The sequence below is a fragment of the Pocillopora damicornis genome, chromosome 6 (genome assembly GCF_964200805.1).
Source record: "Pocillopora damicornis chromosome 6, jaPocDami1.2, whole genome shotgun sequence".
Classification (NCBI taxonomy): domain Eukaryota; kingdom Metazoa; phylum Cnidaria; class Anthozoa; order Scleractinia; family Pocilloporidae; genus Pocillopora; species Pocillopora damicornis.
Genome location: NC_142675.1, coordinates 13,057,645 through 13,077,404, shown reverse-complemented (window position 1 = coordinate 13,077,404; position 19,760 = coordinate 13,057,645). Strand labels below are relative to the sequence as shown.

The 19,760-nt window shown below is 38.7% G+C and overlaps 1 protein-coding gene across 1 annotated transcript; it reads left to right on the top strand.

Moving 5' to 3' along the window:
* The first annotated feature begins 18 nt into the window (after positions 1-18).
* Positions 19-19,294, top strand: LOC113685529 (uncharacterized). The gene is made up of 19 exons (XM_089210828.1): positions 19-195; positions 2,238-2,822; positions 3,126-3,185; positions 3,820-4,044; positions 4,352-4,510; positions 5,203-5,439; positions 6,136-6,312; positions 7,063-7,296; positions 7,758-7,917; positions 10,510-10,514; positions 11,352-12,488; positions 13,349-13,399; positions 13,530-13,942; positions 15,214-15,373; positions 15,832-15,900; positions 16,186-16,410; positions 17,288-17,461; positions 18,055-18,285; positions 18,420-19,294. The coding sequence occupies exons 1-19, from the start codon at positions 117-119 to the stop codon at positions 18,590-18,592; spliced, it is 4,554 nt and encodes a 1,517-aa protein (XP_089066954.1). The 5' UTR covers positions 19-116; the 3' UTR covers positions 18,593-19,294.
* Positions 19,295-19,760: the final 466 nt, after the last annotated feature.

Genomic DNA, 19,760 nt, shown 5'->3' with positions numbered 1-19,760 from the left:
TTAATTTGGTGCAAAGTGTCAAATTTGATTTTGGTTATTGTATCCGTAATTTGTCGATCCATTTGCCCTGTGGTTCATCTGTAGTTCATGATTTAAAGTTGATTTGGTTTATATCGATGGCAGTTCAGCTGACGCATTTGTATTTTGTGTGGGTTTTTCTAATAGGCTTGCAGTCGTCATCAACACAGAAATCAGGTGAGAAGACTGTGATTTTTGCCATCAACCTAAGGATTCAAACTCTTTCTCTTTTTGCTGAGTCTAATCATAGTGCTCGTCAGTATTGCACGTCACTGCCAAAATTTTCCATTTCTTGAGCAACTGTTTATATTCCCCTTAATTTGACCTCAGTAGGTGGTAATAATGAATACAAACGGCGCAAAGGAACCAAGTAAGAGCTGATAACCGTAATTCCATATAAAATTACATGTTTTGTTGGCTTAACAAGCTGGTGTCCACCCCTCTAATCAAACCGAGGACTAACTAATGTTTAGTTCGAAAAGTAAAAAGCTGCACTATTTAAAAGTGGTTTCTTGGAATTAGTGATTTTTTGGAATTACTTTAACAAAATATGCTATTGTGAAAAATCGTTCTGAGTCGTATGTAATGTCCACCTGTAAAACCTGTCAACAAATCAAACAAGTTCAAGAATACTTTACGTTTTGCAAGTTGTTTTTCATTTCAAACGTAGCATTTATTTGACGAAAATTTCATCGTCCACCAAGGCTAACGACATGAAGATAACAATGAGAACAGCATTAAAATTTGTTGGTCATGTTTTGTGGTCAGCTTTAAGACTACCATCAATAATTTATAAGACGAGGATTTCTAGGTATCAATTCAGTTGTTAGGTGCCAAATTAAACATATTTCCTGTGTAATCCTCCGGATAAGTGTGTCTAATTTTAGAAACTTTTATACTTTGATTATCAAACCTAACAACTCTTTCGTCCCATCCCTGTCGCCACTTTCTTGTTACTTAGTCGCTCTCCATGTACAGGTGTCATTGTTTTGTTCGGTCATTGTTCAAATCTTACGGCCGTTGTTGTTGTCGTCATTGTTTACTGGTTTCACGAATTCTGCTATTTTGTTTATCCGTTTTAAGACTAATGTTGACTGAAGCGCGTCTTTAATTGACATGTGGAGTTCCCAAAGTTTCCGTCTCTTCTCAATTTTACCCCTCCCATTTTGATTTCATCTGAGTAGAGAGACGTTTTTTTGGACAAAAAATTCGAATAGGAGTAAGGTTTAGTGGTGAATTTCTTCTCGTGGAGAGAAATGTTCGTGATGGGGACGAACTTGAAGCAGGCGGCAGTGCAATTGGGCGAACTGACATCCGTAAACCGATGATAACAAATGGAGTTTAAAAAGGAGTAGTGGAATGATAAGCAATTTATCAAAAGGTTTGGAGCACACAATCACTGACAAATTCATTTCGTAAAAAGACTCGTAACTAAACACTAAAATTAAGGTAATTATAATCATCCTTTCTACGGATGTAACCAACAGATATTTGTTGTTTTGACTGTTCAGCTTGGTTCATGTCTTGAAGTGTGTAGAAAAGGGAAAATATGGGGTAGGAGGGAACCATGGTTTTCGTTAAAGGAGGTTTACATAATCATTAGCAGAGAAGACTTTTTAAACAAAGAAAAAGAAAAACTTTGATCGGATTTTTAGGTGACAACGATAGATATTACTTCTAGTAGAAGTATTTAATAATTGGTAAAATGTCACACCTAAAGTGCGTCCTAAAATTTGGACTAACATACAGGTAAGCGGTGAGATAAAATTCCTCCCCCTAAAACCTTTCAAGGAAAAGCTGAAATCTATTCTTATTGAAAAGTTTTTTCCTCAGACATTTTTCTAATTTTCTTTTGCTGTTATTCCTCTCGCTTTTATTTTTTTTTTCTGCTTTTTGTGTTTTGGGTAGGTGTGTTTGAACGGCTGGTACCTAACCCTAACATAGTATCTATCAATTAAATACCTAAGAGCGGCTGTCCTATCTTTCTAACCTTTTATGGTTATTAAGGACAGCCTGTACTCTCTGTGTAGTTTATAATTGCTGCAATCTACTTGTAACTCTTGAGGACAAAAAAACTCATCGTTGTTCTTGTTTAAATTACTTTTTCAATCCTCTAATAGGAAATTTATTACTCTAACTGGTTTTTCCTTATGTGAGAACTTAATCGTTGAAGTGGCTCGCTTAATGCAACTCCTGACAAATTTCTATTTCGTTTGTAGGAAAATTATGCAACTCACCGCTGGATATCGTAATAGCTTTGGATGCGTCTGGTAGTGTGCTTAAAGAAAACTGGGATAAAAGCGTAGATTTTGCCTCGCAGCTCGGCAAGAAGTTACTTTCCTTGAATGCAAAAAGTCGCATAGGAGTCATTGACTTCAGTGAGATTGCTAATGAGGTTATTGAACCATCCAGCGACCAAAAGCTTTTGGAATGGAAGTTAAATAACCTGAAAAACAATTCTCAAAACGGAATCACGAGAACAGAGTTAGCCCTGAAGAAGGCGGCTGAAATATTTCAGCGAATCGACCGAACTTTCGCGAAAAAACTGCTATTGATATTGACTGATGGTCAAACGACACCACTAAACTACAAGCAAGGAAAAGAACTAATTCAGGAGCCTATGGCCAGCCTGAGAACCATAGGGGTACATGTGATTGCTGTAGGTGTTGGCATGTTGGTTGACAGTGAGGAGTTGAACATTATGGCCTCTGAACCGACAAATGAAAACGTAATTTATTTCCAGGATTATAATGAGGTCCTAAATATGGTGGATTCAATAACTCGGGTCGTTTGCTTAGCAGAAGGTACAAACCAAGCGCTATACTTTGTTCTAAAATAAATTAGAGATATAGAAATTTGAAAGAAAAATTCATCTTTTCAATTCTTTTTTTTTTCTTGATAGATACTTATATTGATTATAACTTGTAGCACAAAAGTAAAAAAAGGGTAGCACATTATACAAATGAACTTTATGGTATTGATAACTGAATGATAATGATGATGTCTAATGATGAAAAGAAGCTCTAATGCTAATAATTATCCCTATTTTATGATAAATCTTCGAGAACCCCTAACTGCATATCTGCCATTCAACATGTTTGTTTCAGAGCCCCAGTCTCCCGAGTCTCCAGTGTTGTATGTTGCTGCCGTCGAACCAGTCAGCTCAAGTAAGTATGCACATGCTCCTTTTAGATATAGAATTTAAACCAATGAAAGTAACAGTATCATAAAACTACGGCAAAGCTCGATGATTTTTTTCAGAAAGTGAAGTCTTGAACTTACGTCATTTGTGTCACCCTCTGGATTATCTTACCATTTGATCTTGCTCATGTTGTTGTCTACGGTTTTCTTTGGAATCATAAGCCTCTCGCTTTCCTCTCCTGTTTGTACCCCGTGTTAACTATCATCTCTCAGTATAGACTGTACTCCTTATTTACCTATAATTCGCTCCTTTTTTTCGATTAGGCTGCGATTAAGCATCAACTCAATTTTCACACTTTCTCGGTAAACGACATATCCATACCAAATTTACTCCAAAATCAATGAAGACGACGAGATCCCATCCCCTGCCACCCTTCGAGCGCCATATTAACATGAATTAAAATTCTTCGCGCGATAAATAATCGTTGTTTTCGTACTTGTTGTAATCTGTGAGTCTTTTTCCTCCAAGTATGCATGTTTCATTCACTAAAAAAATTTTCCTAAATTCATCTCCTAGTTAATGGTGTTAATATTTTAACAAGAATATTCTGGGAATTTTTGGTTATGAAATTGGTTTTTCTTTTTCCTCTGATGTAACAGCATGTCCTGCTAAGTACACTAAAGTAGGCTGTTTTAAGGATGACATGAAACTCCCACGCCCTCTTCCAAAGTTGCTTTTCACCGACCGCGACTCAGCGACTAAGAAGTTTAGTGGTAAATCAGTCGACTGGCAGGACTGGAATTCTTACATTAACGACCTCGTCTGCCGTTGTGCAAAGGAAGCAAAAGTTCGCAATTATGCATATTTCAGTATCCAGTTCTACGGTAAGTGACATAATCATCAACAGAATTGATACCAAGGTCTGACGCCAAATACAAAAAAGATGAGTCCTTGTAGGCCATGAAACAAGCTAAATTTCGGGTAAAGTTTGGCGGTCTTGATAAAAACCCTTCGCTCGACATATGTTCCAAAATTGTATTAGTTTTTTAGTGCAAGCCTGTCGCTTGAAAACCTTTTCTTCGTGCTAAACTGGTTAATTCTTGTTCCAAAGTTTATTATTTCAAGAGTCATTAGAACTCAAACACGACATATTATTTCAATTTAAGGTTAAGTAACTTATTTTCTCTACAGGCGAGTGTTGGTCTGGTCCACAGGCGCAAGAGACGTACAACAGGGCTGGTGCCAAAAATACATGCATTACGAGTAATTTTGAGAAGTGCGATGTTTCTGATTCAAAGATATGCGTTGGAGAAAAGGAAACCAACTTCGTGTATGAAGTACAAAGAGCAGGTAACGTAAAACAGGACATCTCAGTAAGAGCTAGGAGTATATAATTTTAACAGTTAAAATAACATCATGTTAACATGATGTTGAAAGTAAGAATCTCATTGCCGGTGATAGATTCACACCAAGAGATTATTATATTCTTGGTTCCCACCAAATCTACTTCAGTGAAGAAAAATGGAGGGTAACCAAAATTAGGCAAGGTAACACGCTCCTGGAGGATCACCCTGAGCCTGCATAACAATTTGGTCACAGAACTGCTAATTCAAGTTCGGTCGTCTGCAACGGTAAGGATGTGTTGGCTAACAGTCTATCATGTTTTTGTCATAGTCACATATGTATACATGTATGTCTGTCTGTCTGTTTCTGTAGTATGTATATATGAATGTACGTATGTATCTATGTATGTATGTATGTATGTATGTATGTATTTATGTATGTATGTATGTATGTATGTAGTGTCCATCTTTAAACGATGTCTTACCTCAGTGGGAGGTTATTTGTCTTACGCACTTGTTTCTTTTTCTTGTTGGAAGAGGCTGAGCCAATTATATGCATACATGTATGTCTGTCTGTAGTATGCATATATGAATGTACGTCTGTATCTATGTATGTATGTAGTGTCCATTTTTAGACGATGTCTTACCTCAGTGGGAGGTTATTTGCCTTACGCACTTTTCTCTTTTTCTTGTTTGAAGAGGCTGAGCCAACATGTGGAGTAGAATATCACAAACTCGGATGTTTCAAAGACAACAAAAAGGGCCCTCGGCTTTTAGATAAACTCATATTAACTGATCGCGATTCCAAGTCTCCTGTTTACAGTAATATTAAGATAGACTGGGGGAATTGGAACGCGTACTTGCCAAAGTTAGCATGCAGATGTGCGGAGAAGGCTGCAGAAAACAAGTTCACCCATTTTGGCTTACAGTTTTATGGTGAGGAGGTTTAATTTTGAACAATATTATAGAAAAATGCTATTTTAACGAAAACTTTGATAGGTGGAGAGGTTGGAACCAAAAAACAAAACTACCGGGAAAGTAAAGGAACCTCCATTGCCCTACAGTTTGGCTTGTTAGCTCAGTTGGTAGAACACTGCACCGGTATCGCAGAGGTCATGGGTTCAAATCCCGTACAAGCCTGAAGTTTTTCAGACTTTATTTTCACTACTGCTCAAGTAGTGTTCATTACTGCGAAGATCGCCTTCATATTCACGTCTTTGTCCGCAGTTCAAATCCATGATTTTCATATATTCACAATCAAGTATTATTTAAGTAGCAAGAACTCAGTTGACTAAGGTTATTGATCACCAGACGTTTTTGGATTTTACCTCCATAAATAATGTGAGCTTCCAATGGTAAACGACTTCAGGGAAACTCTTGTTCCTTAAGCATATACTTATAGAATGACACATTCTATATGATAACACTCATGCATGTGAACTTGTTTTACTTCTCCTGCGAGTGCTCTTGTATATTGCTCAACTGCTCTCGCAATTGAGTTGAATTGCTGTCATTGCCTATGAAATCTGTATAGCAGAACTTGTTCACCTCAAAGTTTGATGGAGATTGAAATATCCAAGCATTGCTTGAACGTTCATATCAACTTCTCTCTGGGCATATCCTTCTGAACAGGAGAATGTTGGTCAGGTCCAGAGGCCGCTGAAACATATAACCAACTTGGACCTGCTTCAGCAGACAGCTGTTTGACCAGCGACTATCAGCCATGCCCTGAGGATCCAAAATCTACAGACATAGAGTGTGTAGGAAAACTCTTCGTAAACTATGTTTACACCACAATAAAGAGTGAAGGTAATATCGTTACGTGCAGTTTAGCAGGCGTTGCTTTTACAGAAATTACTAAGCAGACATGCTTCTCGTTTTACCATTTGAACGGAGAAACTCACAATTCCTTTCCACAGAATAAGGTAGATGATTACAGCCAGTTCTCAAAGGAGGATATAACAAAATCTCAATGGAATATTACGCGTTCGTTGATAATGAATTCTTGCCCTAAGTTTGTAGGGCTTTCAGCATTGCATTCTTGAACAGAAAGTCCGCAGTCAGTCAAGTTGATGAATCTTTGTCGTTTTCGTTAATATATTGACTTAAGGTTTAACCAAGTTACCAATTAGAATAGATAAATGAATAAATGAGCCCCGTAGAGAATATGTATCGACGTGGATCGTGCTTCAGATGTAAAAAAAAAAATGTTGGCACTTTTCCAATGAATATACTGAGTTCTATTTAAGATGTCGAAGGACTGTGATTACCAGGTAGCATGCAGACAAACGAGTGACCCACAACAAATGAACGATGGAATTTATCCTTACTCTTGATCTGAATGAGATAAGTGGCCCATGCTATGGTCTCAGCTGGTTGCTTCTCATAACTCAGCAAGTACGTGCTCGAAAATCAGTCAAGCTGTCGTTACCTTATTTCAGTCTATTGATAACTATTTTCATTTAGTTTAATTTACAGCGTTTTATTAAAACCATCCATTAACCACTTTGTGACTTCTTAGGAATATGTCATACCACTGTGGTTTTTGGGCTTTTTCAGATGCACGTTGTTCAGTTCCTTTTAAACCTGTTGGCTGCTTTAAGGATAATCAGAAGCAGAATGCTCGACCACTCGGTGAACTGCTTCTTACATATCGCGACCGAAAAAGTTCCAAAAATAACGGAACTGAAATTAATTGGGGAGAATGGGACGTTTACTTGTATGAGTTGGTGTGTCTCTGTGCCCAGAAGGCAAAGGAAAAGAAATACTCCCACTTTGGGTTGCAGCATTACGGTAGGTGAACACGTGCGACAGAACACACTTGCACAATAAAATCACTGATACGGGTTTTTTTTTCAAGCCCTAATTTTGCTTGACAAGACATTGTAACGTAGAGGAAGGTAGCTGAAAAGTTACCGTCCAATTTGTAAACATTGTAACTAGTGACTCTGGATAGTTTCGTATAGTTAATTCAGATAGATATCATCTTAAAACTTCATATAATGTTTGTTTCCTTAAACCTAAACACCAAAACTTTTAAGATCGCATCGTTTATTCATCTAAAACATGTATATTTCCATCAGTTAAAGAACAAAATTCCACGTGACGTTCTATTCTCGCTGGATCCCCTGAATCCCAAAAACCGACAAAAAATTAATCCTATTACGCTCTCTATTTCCCACAAAATATATTCTCTGCCAGAACCCGAAGTACCGGCTACTGTTTGATTCAAAGCAATTTTTATTGTTCCTAAGGTGAGTGCTGGTCGGGGCCTGAAGCCGGCGAAACATTCAGCAAGGATGGACCTTCAGAGGCAGATAAATGCATTGGTCGAGGATTTAAAACATGTAACGCCTTGGTTGATGACATCTGTGTGGGAAGGGAAAAGACTAACTTTGTCTTCTCTCTTTATTAGTACGAAGAAAATAAAAAAGTACAGCAATCAACAGGCTAATTTAAAGTGTCAAGTGGTTTATGTTGGATATGGCTGGAACCAGAGAATACAAACAACTTAATTGCTCTTACTTTTCGGAAATTCAAAACGGTCCGATTTATCTGACAAATTAAAACCTTACGAGGCAGTCCGATTCTTGCATCCACCAGCTTTCTTTTGTTATAGACAATTAGAGGTCAGATAAATTGCGTGTGAATTGACTGACGACATTAAAATCTTTACCGAGTGTGAATTGCCTTAGGATCGTCGGATCAATATCAGTATCTGGGCAACTGCCCACCTACCCCTCCCCTAACTCAACATTAACCTTAACTTGTTGTCAATTGACTGTTGTTGAGTGAGGGGAGGGGTAGGTGGGCAGTAGCCCAGATACTGATATTGATCCGACGATCCTAAGAGACTACTGAGCCCACAAGCCAAAATATATAGCCGGATTACCCATTTTGGAAGTGGAAAGGCATGCTGGCTTTTTCGGGGTATGCAGTTTCTTTATCTTAATAGACTTTGGACATTTCTTTGCATGACCGAGCTATAATACCGTCATCTGACGTAAGTCTTGGATCTGTCAGGCAATCTTACCTTATCGAAGTCGAGCGGGACACGCCCCGTAAAGAAAAAAGTTTCCATTACCTTAATACGAGTCAAAATGGTTGTTTTCAACGCCATAGTGACAAAACTGTTACCCACGTCCGGATTACTCTGTGAAGAACATGATTCTAAACATGGTGCTTTTTATTATGTCTAATAAAATATTGTACCTTTCTGTCTCTTTTGGATTTGACCGAGACTCGCTGTTATCGAGAGAAAATGATAAAACACTATTTTCTATTGCTATTACTTAATATTTCGCCTCACCCTCATGCTCTCACTAGGGCGAGTCTCTCAAACGATTTAATTGGTCAGGATTTTTCCAGACGGACCGTTTCCACGGTCATAAACCGTGTATTTTTGTTTTCTAAAGCCGGCAAATTCAAATTAATCAAGTTTGGTCCGAGTGCCATATGATAAATTACTTAGTCACCTCGCTTGCTCTACTGGATCTTATTGGGGATGATTGGCCCTCCGTCGTTTTTGCACGGACCCCGCTGCACTCGGTCCCGACTGCCACGAACTTGGGCCAACATTCTCCACTGCGGCCCTTGCGCTCGTTTAGTAAGAAGTAAATTTGGTACAAAAAGATGTATAAAGAAAGGTTGATTAAACTGTAACAGACAGGTTAGCCGGTCACGAGTACCCTCCTCCAGTAGTTTTGTTCGTTTGTATCAGAAGTCCAGTTGTATGTTGTTATATAACCGAATTTGTACTTTCAGACTGCCGACAATCTACCCGGTATAAACGGCGCTAAATAATCTTTAGCCGGACTAAATTTTGTGTTCATTAAACAGAACGGAAAATTTCAGGCAGCGTTCGTTGGACGCACTATGGTAGGTTATGTGCCTATGGGCAAAAATATGTTTACGTAATATTTGAGAAATTCACTGGTCCATGACAAACTGACAGTTGGAAAACATCAGTTCAATTTATGAAATCTCCTGAATGGCAATATTGAAGTATATCTAATATGAATGCATCATTTTTTCTGGCCTTTTTATTTACATATCTATCAATATCAGGAAAGTCTGACGCTGATTTCCGTAAAGGTATGTTTTGATCATTAACGAAAGAGAAGGTTTGTGCTTTCTCGCTTTACATGCACTGGACACCCCCTCCCTGAAATGAATAACAGAATGTCTCTGGCTACACTGACACAATAACAATTTCTCTTCTATTAATAATTTGGGGGAAAATGTTTCCATAAGCTTGGTTTCTTCATCTCTATTTATCGTGATTAATGTTCATTCCACTTCAAGCTAACATTGTTGATTTCGATGGACTTATATATAGATTCATTTCTATTGTCCCTCTGGAAAATATTGTTTTGAAATCATGCAAAGTAAGAGTTAAAAGAGTCACTATTGAAGTTCATAAATGGGGAATAACAATAATTTATCATCTCGCTCACTCTGTTTTAGATTGCGTGTGGAAGATAATTTGATATTCTTGTCAGCAGAAATGCGTTAACTATTCATAAATTTGATAAAATCTGTCACCATTTTTGAACAAGCGTAGGAGTTGTAAAGAGAAAGAAGAATGAGACGTAATCAAAGAGAGATATGTAGTAAATTGACAAATCCTGTAAGTCAGTAGGTTCCACAGTTTTTGCAACCCTTTGTCGTTGTCAGACAGCCTTGATACTTGTTTATCGCAGCTCGGTAACTTTAGATTGCAGGTGTTAAGATTGTTGGTTGTCCCTTAATATGCCAAACCGCAGGGCATAAAGATTTAGCTTAATCAATGAGAAGTCATCATTTAAGGCCGTGAAACGTATGAGTTTATATGCAAATACTAGTTACGGTGAACTTTACATGTTTAAAAAAATGGTCTCGAATAACAAAGATAATTCTTCGATTTTTTTTCCTTGATGTAGACTCTCGTCAATAAAACTATTCCACCCCGCTGATTGTGGCCATGACAAATTGCTTTTATGTGACTGGTTCTTCGTAACCTTTTAGTGCAGGTTGACCGACTTTTGCGGGCCGAAAGAGTTTGATTGAACCCTTCTGATTACACAATTATAGACCATATACATTACACTGGGGAGGACGAGTTGTCTCGCCTTAACTGGTAAAGTAACCCTGTCAGGCGCGCGGGACAACTTATTCTTATCCAAGCACTTCAGCTCACCTTCCTGACCCGAGGCTTAGGCAATAAGTATTTCTTTTTGGGTAAAAAGTAGCGCCAGGAAAATATTAACAACCATCGATAATACTTCGGTCAGACGTGGAAGCAAAAACTCAATACTGATTGTTAATCCTTTCCTTCGGTCTGCCATTTTGTACAAAATGTAATCTGCCAATCTGTCACTATCGTGACGGATTGGCAGGTTTCATTTTCACCCCACGGCTGGTGAGGGGACAGCTGTTATAACTCACAACCCTATATCAAAGCTCCGTTAAGTTGTCTCGAGGAGGAGCCTGGTTGCCTCGTGTACCTGAGACCATACAGATAGGGCTTAGCCGTCTTCTTCATCCTAAACTATAAATTAAGTTATGTTGTAACAAGCTTCCTGCATGCTGTGAGGATCCGTAATGTTAAATGTGTCGTTCAGAAAATAATATAAAAAAAGATGGTTGAGTTTGAGCGCGTTCATGAAATGAACTTTCCTTTCCATTTCATGAGCGCACTCAAAATTTACTGTCTTTCATATCACGCATGTTTAATTCTCAACGTTAGTAGAGGCAATGATTCAATCAATGTCAGAAGGGAAGTGAGGATGGAAAATCACTAATATTTATGAATTTTCACCATTACCGAAGCACTAAATCTAATGAGACTTTTCATTTATTTTTTAAAGAAAACCCAGCAAATTCTTCCTCTCTACCCATGTCTGTTTCGTGGTCGGAACCTATGTGGAACCAATTTAATGCATACCAAAAGACTGGTACCAGAATACCTGCTCCACCAACGACTCACAGCACTCCTCAAACTTTACCAGCACTGAAACTCAGAGGACAAGGAGCACCAGTAGCTGAACCAGTATCACTGCCTCGACGATATTCTCTGTGCCCTATGCCTACATGCAGCTTTCCATCTATTTGCGTTAAAGTAGCAGTTTATGCGACTTGTGTTCCTCCTCCTAATCCATCAGCATCCACCAACAATTCATGTTCCACACCCGGCCCATGCCTAACAACAGTTACCAAGACAGCGACTGACACAAAAACTTTAGTATCAACCAGCACTCAAACAGAGACAAGTACAGCGATTGCTACCATAACTAACACGAAGACAACAACAAATACAGCACTGACCACACAGACTCACACACAGACAGATGTTGTCACCGCAACTTCAACCTTGACCACTACAAATACACAAGTAGCCACCAGCACCCATCACACCACAGAAACAAGCACAGCTGTAACAACAAGTCACCTGCCAGTAACCAGCACGAAGACTCTGACAGCTACAAGTACAAGGATAGTAAACACTACTGACACTCATACTTTAACTACTACAGATGTGATAAGAACAACAGCGACAAGTACAAACATTGTGACGAGAACTGCAAACAAAACTAACACACACACCTTGACAACAACTGAAACAGACACAGTGACTAGCACAGGAATTACAACAAGCACTTTACTTACCACAGCCACTGCAACAAACACAGTTAATACCACTCATCTTGCGACAAAAACATTAACTGAAACTCTTACCACAGTAGCAACCCAAACTTCAACTTCAACGTATAATGCAACAAATGTTATTACTGCTACAACAACATCTACAGCCACAGCCACCAGTACTGCTGTTTTGACGGCAACAAGCACTGCTAAGACGACGGAAACACTGACGGCAACCAGTACAGCAGTTTTGACCCAAACTTTGACCAATACTCACAACCAAACTTTAACACAAACTAAAACACTTACGGCAACCTCCACGAGTGTGGTGACCACTTGTAGCGCTAGTTGCTTAACTGTGGGTAAGTGTACGTTTTTCCGAGACGGAGTGGTGGAGAGGTTAATATAGATTGGCCATGGTTTGATATTTTCTCTTAAGAAAAGAATGGCGAGGACACCTACGGATTTCGCTGTAGAGCTTTTAATTTTTGCTCAGATAATTTTAGCTGTATGTAATACAATTTACTCTTTCTGGGTATTTTTGGCCCTTACCATTTTTCCCCTCGAAGAGCTCGCGTCATATCGGCCACAAGCTCCAGCCATGTAATATGAATACAACAGTCAAACGTCTGCGCATGCGAACGTTGTCACTACTAGGTGGCGTGCTTTCAGGTTGCCAGAACCAAATTTATCTCACACGAGTTACAAAAACCACACAAGCTAGAAAGTCACGGTTTTAGAACCGCAAGAACTTTATTGATGTAGTCCAAAACGGAAAGGTGAATCAGCAGGATACCCGTGCTTGAATGAGCTTTGTGTTCAAAAAGTTACAGCAGTTTTGACACAAACGAGTTTCCTTTTCCCTAATTTATTTTCCTTTTAACAAATTTCTATAAAAGTCTTTTTGGCTCACAAGGCGAAACAGCAGTTATTTCTATGAAATAGTACTGTTTTCCTACTGTTTTCCTTTGCAATAATTCGCCGGAAACTGGTGCGTTTCCGGCTGTAAGGAACCCCTTGCGCATGCTCGACGTTGGGCCGCTGTGTATATAATGCGTCACGATAGGATCATAATTTGACACTGTAGAGATATTGCTTTCTGAGAACCTCACGTTGGAATTTTTTTTCTCCTGCCTTGAAGCCAAAGAGGCATTTTCTTTCCGGTTCGTATTTTTTTTATAAATGGTACTTGAGCAAAAAACTTTTCTTTTTTCATTTGCAGTACCTACTACCACTCCTTTGCCACCTACACCACCTACACCAAAACCACCAGGTAAGTTCAATGTACGAGGAAAAGGAATGTTAGCTAGTTGGCCAAATTTTTTTTGATTCTGAACGAATTGGTGGGAAACCTCAGACTTGGAAGGTTTATTCACGTTTATTCCTGTTTTATTTGTCTACAGTTTGCGAACAAGCGCTGGATATCGGTGTAATCATTGATGCTTCTGAGAGTGTCAAACTACCTAATTACAAGCTCTGTCTACAGTTTGTAGCTAACTTGACAGAACACTTTAAAGTGTCACAGAAGGGAACTCATTTTGGAAGTATAGTTTACAGCAGTGATGCTGAACTGCAATTCAGCTTTAAAGACATTCAATATCACGACGCCGAAAGTCTAAAGAAAAAGATAAAGAGTTTTCCTTACTTGAGAGAGGGAACAAGAACCGATATAGCACTCGAACTTGCGAACACCCTACTGTTTTCTGTGCAAGGAGGGGATCGGTTTGACAAGCCTGATGTCCTCATTGTTATCACAGATGGGTTAACGGATCCTGAAAGGAGTAAACCATACCCAGTGGTCTTAAAACCTCTTGAGGTAAGTATTGGTACATTTTAAGCATTGTAGTACGACGTATCTGCTACGTGGAAGCACACTGAAGTGTGAGGGCTCAGTTCTTTATCGTAAGAGGAGGGGCCCCCATTTTGTATTCTTGAACCACTAAGGAAAAAAACTTGACTTCGAACGCAGAGTTGGCCGATAGGTACTGAGTAAAAGGGAGTTGTTACGTTACCTCTACCCTTTGTTATCAAATATAGTGCTGATTAATGATGTAGAACAAAGTACGAAAGAGAAAGGGGACTACTTACGTTTATGATTGTATTAGCTGTAATTCAACAGTTGTGTATAATCTAAACAAGGGCAAGGTACCCATTACATGGTCATGCTGGTACTTCTCTTTCGAGCGTCCAAGTCTGTTGACATTAACATATCCATCACATAACGTTTAATTACCCTTTGTACAATTGATATGTTTCTTTCTACTTCTTGTTAACCACTGTCCCCATGCAGTTCATTTTTACCACACGCCTGGCCATTTTTTTTTTAGTGGTGTAAATTCCCTTCTTTCGCTTGCATAAGATCACAATGAAAAAAAATTTTGTAACTATTTGTCACCCAAATAGTGTGTTTACTTAGTGTTCTCCTCAGCTAGGGCAAATGTTTAATCTAGGCCAAATTTGTCAAAATGCTCATGCAAAATTTAAGAAATTCAGCTTATCAAAGCCAACTTGATCAATACGATATTTCTTGTCGCATCTGTGGAATAGGCACCTTTTACTAGCTCGTAGCGTGAGTAACGGACCGAGTTATTTACCCATTTGATGTCAGCGCTGAGCGCGAGCGGGAGAACAAAAAGAGATTCTGAGTTAAAACTGCCTCAGGTATTTGTTGGGACGTGCTGGTAAATCTGGCTACCGAAATTATCATGAATTCGTATTTAAAACTAAGATAAATAGTTACTCAAAGTTTCAACATACAAATTGACTGTTAATCCAAATTGTTCGTATTCTTTTGGTATTTTCGTTCATCAAGGACAAATTGGAAGCCATGTATCTCCAGCCAGAACTCCATAAATTTGTTCTTTGGCATTTCTTGAAATTGCTGAACAGTAAAAAATCACCCACCAGGGTTGGATACACTGCATGTTTCTTGATATGTAATAATATTCTCTCACTGAAGGGAGGAAAACCAGCATTGCGTCGCTTCATAGGATTGGGAGTTACAAAGATTACCCTCTCTATTTCAGTGTTTCATTATTCAATCATAAAGTATCTTAAGGACATGTTCAATTTCTGATCATGTGACAGGATAAGAAGGTTGTGGTGATTGCAGTTGGAGTTGGAAAGGAAGTAAATAAACCCGAGTTGACGTCTATAGCTATGGGTGATGTTAATCACGTTTTTATGGTCGATCAATACACAGATCTGGTCAAAATCATAAATGCTCTTCTCGACAAATCGTGCTCTGGTAAGTTTTTTCGGTTAAAAAGAAAAGAACTCATAGATCTTTTAAGAATTTAAGATCACATAAGGTTAAAACAACCACACAATGTATGTTTAATTCTTCACGAAACTAGAATCTTGCCGAAATATTTATACCGGGTCAAAACAGCTCTAAAAGCTACTTTGGCTAGATTCCACACAATCTTGCATAACTCAAGAGAATCCCATGGAATCAACGTTGGCATCTAATTTGTGGTTATTTATTTCTTAAAAATCAGTGATGATAGAAAGAACTGGTAAACAGAGACATGCCTTGAAAAAAACTGAGAACTGTTGATCATATTCTTGCAGTCTTCGCCTGCTATATTATCAAAGATTTTTTGGAAATTGTCATTGGGAAAGACCATATCATTTTCTTCCTCTTCTTTTCAAGTCTACTTCATGTTTAATGAGAGGGTGAAGTAATTTTTATTTGACCCACAGCTGCGACACAACCGAAAATGGTACCGTCAAAGGCTGTTGCACTTGTCAAGAATCAAGAACACTATGATGGTAGGCATGCCGACTGTAGTAAAGGTCTGGTTTCACACCTAATTCTAAATAACCGGGTTCGCATGCTTTTGTTCAAAGCAAAGCAATCATCTGGGGGAAAAACCAAAAGGAACCATAATCTTGTTAGTGTTTGATTTTGCATGTCTCACATCAATGTTTAACTCTTGCTCTGAATAGCCGGTTTTTTCCTCTGCCAGCTGAAGAAGTTCAGAATTGAACGAGATATGTTGGTTAGCTATCCACCGATCAGTTAAGAATGTACTTTCCGTCTCTTTCCCTTTTTAGGTGAGTGTCCTGTGCAATTCATCAAAAAAGGTTGTTTCAACGCAATAAAAAGTCAAAAGCCTTTGCCGAGATTGATGTTCACAGACCTCGACGCCAGAGACTCTAAATTCAGTGGTGTTCCAATAGACTGGGGAAGCTGGAACAGTTATCTGCAGAACGTGGTTTGCCGATGTGCTCAGGTTTCAAAAGCAGAAGGATTCTATTACTTCGGGGTTAAAAATTTTGGTAGGTTTAAGTCCAAAAAGACTCTTTTTAGTATCTTCGGCCTTTGTTTTCATCAAGGAAATCTCTATTCGAGTAACTGCCCTGAACAAGACTCTAGGAAAGATCATTATTATAGACGGGAATGAATTATCAGGGCAGGAAAAATATCGAAGAAACAAAGAACGTTGAGCAGCCGCGAATGAAGAGTAAAAAGGACGAACGATCATAATATGGAACGGCGCACAGATGTGATATGAAACGAACAAAGGGTGAACGAACAGTGACAGATTTGTTGCAATGTAATATGGGACGGCGCACAGATGTGATATGAAACGAACAAAGGGTGAACAAACAGTGAGAGATTTGTTGCAATGCTAGATACTGGACTGAGAAAAATTGTTCGAGGGCGACCAAAAAACTGTCCATATATGAATGATCTTACAGTCCTTACAGTTAATCCTCTGCACCTTGGAATACAGCCATGAAAAAGTGTTTTAATAGCAGTGGCTGGCTATTAGACCTACCTGTATCCTTTTTGTTTAATTTCCTCAACAAACTCGCTGCGTATACAGCTTTTCCGTGGTAATTAGAGGACAGTTCTTTTAGTTTCAAAAAGCCCGGCCTGTCGAAAATAAACTTTAACTCTACAACACTTTATTCAATTTGAAATTTCCTTTTATGTGACTGGCTTCATGTTGAGTCCTTGTTAAGGTATTGTATGTTTAGCCTTTCTATTTTGTAACGTAAAGTACGTTTCCCAACCTTAGTCTACCAATGGAAAGTCACTTTTAAAGCTAAACTGGCTAACCGTAAATTCTTAGAATTAATCCTCAACTTAATCTCTACAAAATTTTTCATTCTGACTGAAAGTTTACGAGAGAATTCTTTTGATACCCAGGTGAATGTTGGTCTGGAGAAAATTTAGACATAACGTATAGTAAAGACGATTCGTCTGAATTCTGCATCTCGAAGGAATTCGCTGAGTGTGATACGAACGACAGGAATGTTTGCGGCGGAAACGCGACTACCACATATATTTACAGGATGCCTAAAGAAAGTGAGGCCAAGCAAGGTAAATGTGCAACACATCGCATTTTTACGACAAACATTAAAGATATTCTGTTTCTCGAACTGAGTTACCCCTGAGATCTAAGCAAAGTAAACAATATGTAATGCTTGATTCTGAACCAATTGGAAATTGGAGTGGTAAACAAGAGCTGAACAACGATGTGAGACAAAGGTAAAATGGGTGATTTTAGACGCCATCGGGTAGATTTAATTGCAAAGGAGTTGGGCAGCTATTGATACGAACACACTCGACAATGTTTTCTACTAATACCGGCAGTTTAGCCTTTCAACTTAGTTTTCGGGTCACATTCACTAAAACTTGAATTTCCTGAGAAAAGTTTCGGAAATGGTGTAGGAATGGTGCGAAATGAATGAAATGGTGCGGAATGGTGTTAGGGCGTATGCCAATTTATTTGATGGCCTGAAGCATTAATGTGGGGACATTTCACCCCAACAGTAGACTAAAAGCAAAAGCCTGAGTGCAATAGGTTGCTCCAATTGTGCACAGATAAATTTCTTTTAGATTCAAGCAGATTCTATAAATTTTTATAAAATTTCGAAAAGCGAATTCTAAAGAATTAAATCTCGTGTTTTCAGGGAAACGTTGCTTCACAAAGTTCAAGAATGTCGGCTGTTTTGCTGACATGCAAACCTCTTCCAGGCCTATACCAGAGCTTATTTTTACTGACTTGGATGAGAGCTCAACCAAATACAGCGGCCATAAAGCGCAACTAGGAGAACTCGACACTTACTTGAGTGACCTACTTTGTCGGTGTGCTGAACTTACTCAGGAGCTTGGGTACGAATACTTTGGATTGCAAAATCACGGTGAGACAAACAACATTAATGTGCACTCAGTTGCAAGCTTAAGTGTTTATTCAAAATATTTAATAATCACTCAAGTGAAACATATAACCGGTGGCTTTTTGACGTATTTATTGTATTGTTTAAATACTTTTTAGGTGAGTGTTACTCGGGACCAAGTGTTCAGCATACCTACAGCAAGGATGGTTCATCAAAAAAATGCATCACAAGAAATTTCAAACAATGCCCAGCAGGAAAAAAGTACGAAAATCGAGACGGCCAGGACTACTGCGTGGGCGCGCAAGGCGCTAATTATGTTTATCGTGTCTAGGTCAGATATCTCGGACTACCTAACTGGCAACTTTGAAGAAGACACAGTTAAGTTATTTCAGTCGACTGATCCAGAATTTGACGAAGATTACGATCCTCGTGTTGTTCGTTAAGGCGCAAAATTGAATTTCTTGATCTCATGGATTTACTATGGTTACTTCTTTTAAATCAGAAACCCTTCATCTCATTCTAAAAAACGAACAGCTGCTCGTTTCAGTTATGATGAAGAGAGTTACTTCTGTAAATTATTATCCGACCTGACTAGAATAATATAAGGTGAAGTAATGCTACGATGAGTATTATCCATCAGTACATATCTAAGGTTGTTTTATGAATTTCAACAGGAAATCATGCACGCTCATTGTCATGAAAAACATAGGTCAGTGTTGCTGCCTGTGCAGCTAGAGTAACTGAGATCGAAGGTGTTCAGTTCAGTTACCAAGTGAATTAGCCGTAAATAGTAATGCGAGAAGGGCGCTCGGCATTTGGCGGCTGGTTATCGAACTGTCGCCTTCTTTGACGAAAGAGAAATGCCTCAAGTAAGTCGTCTGAAATTAATGAAATTATTTATTCGCCTCCTACCTTGAGCTAATGCTTCAATCCAATAATTTTTGCTTCTTACATTTCTGTGTTTGTATGTCGAAATTAGTGATCTTCGTCAAGCTTTTGTTGAGGATTTAATAAATCTTCTGATTCTCACCTATATGACCTAGTCCAGCTGAGAACATAGTGAAAATGATAATCTAAAATCAAGTATTATCAACTGAGTTGATAACGTATATTGGCCACCGTAGAGAGTTTGAAAGCTGACTTGTCGAGCGTTAACCCTTTGCCATTCGCTCTGACAGAGGGCTAACGCTCGACACTTCAGCTTCGGAACTCTTTAAGGTGGCCAGTTTACGTTATAAACTCAGTTGACAATACAAAATAACCCTGTTATACTCTCACACCGCCACAGCACCAAAGTTTCTTTAGAGACTTGCCTCCTTTATTCATTTATTATCATTGCGCTTCATTAGCTTTGACGATCTCGATACGGTTAATAATCACCGTCATGAGCAAACCCAGCTTTTTGCAAAGGCTAATACTAACGGTAGAACAGAGAAAACGAACGTTAGGGAAAACCTTTCGACGGAAATCAGTATCAAAAGCTATGAGTTAAAGATCTT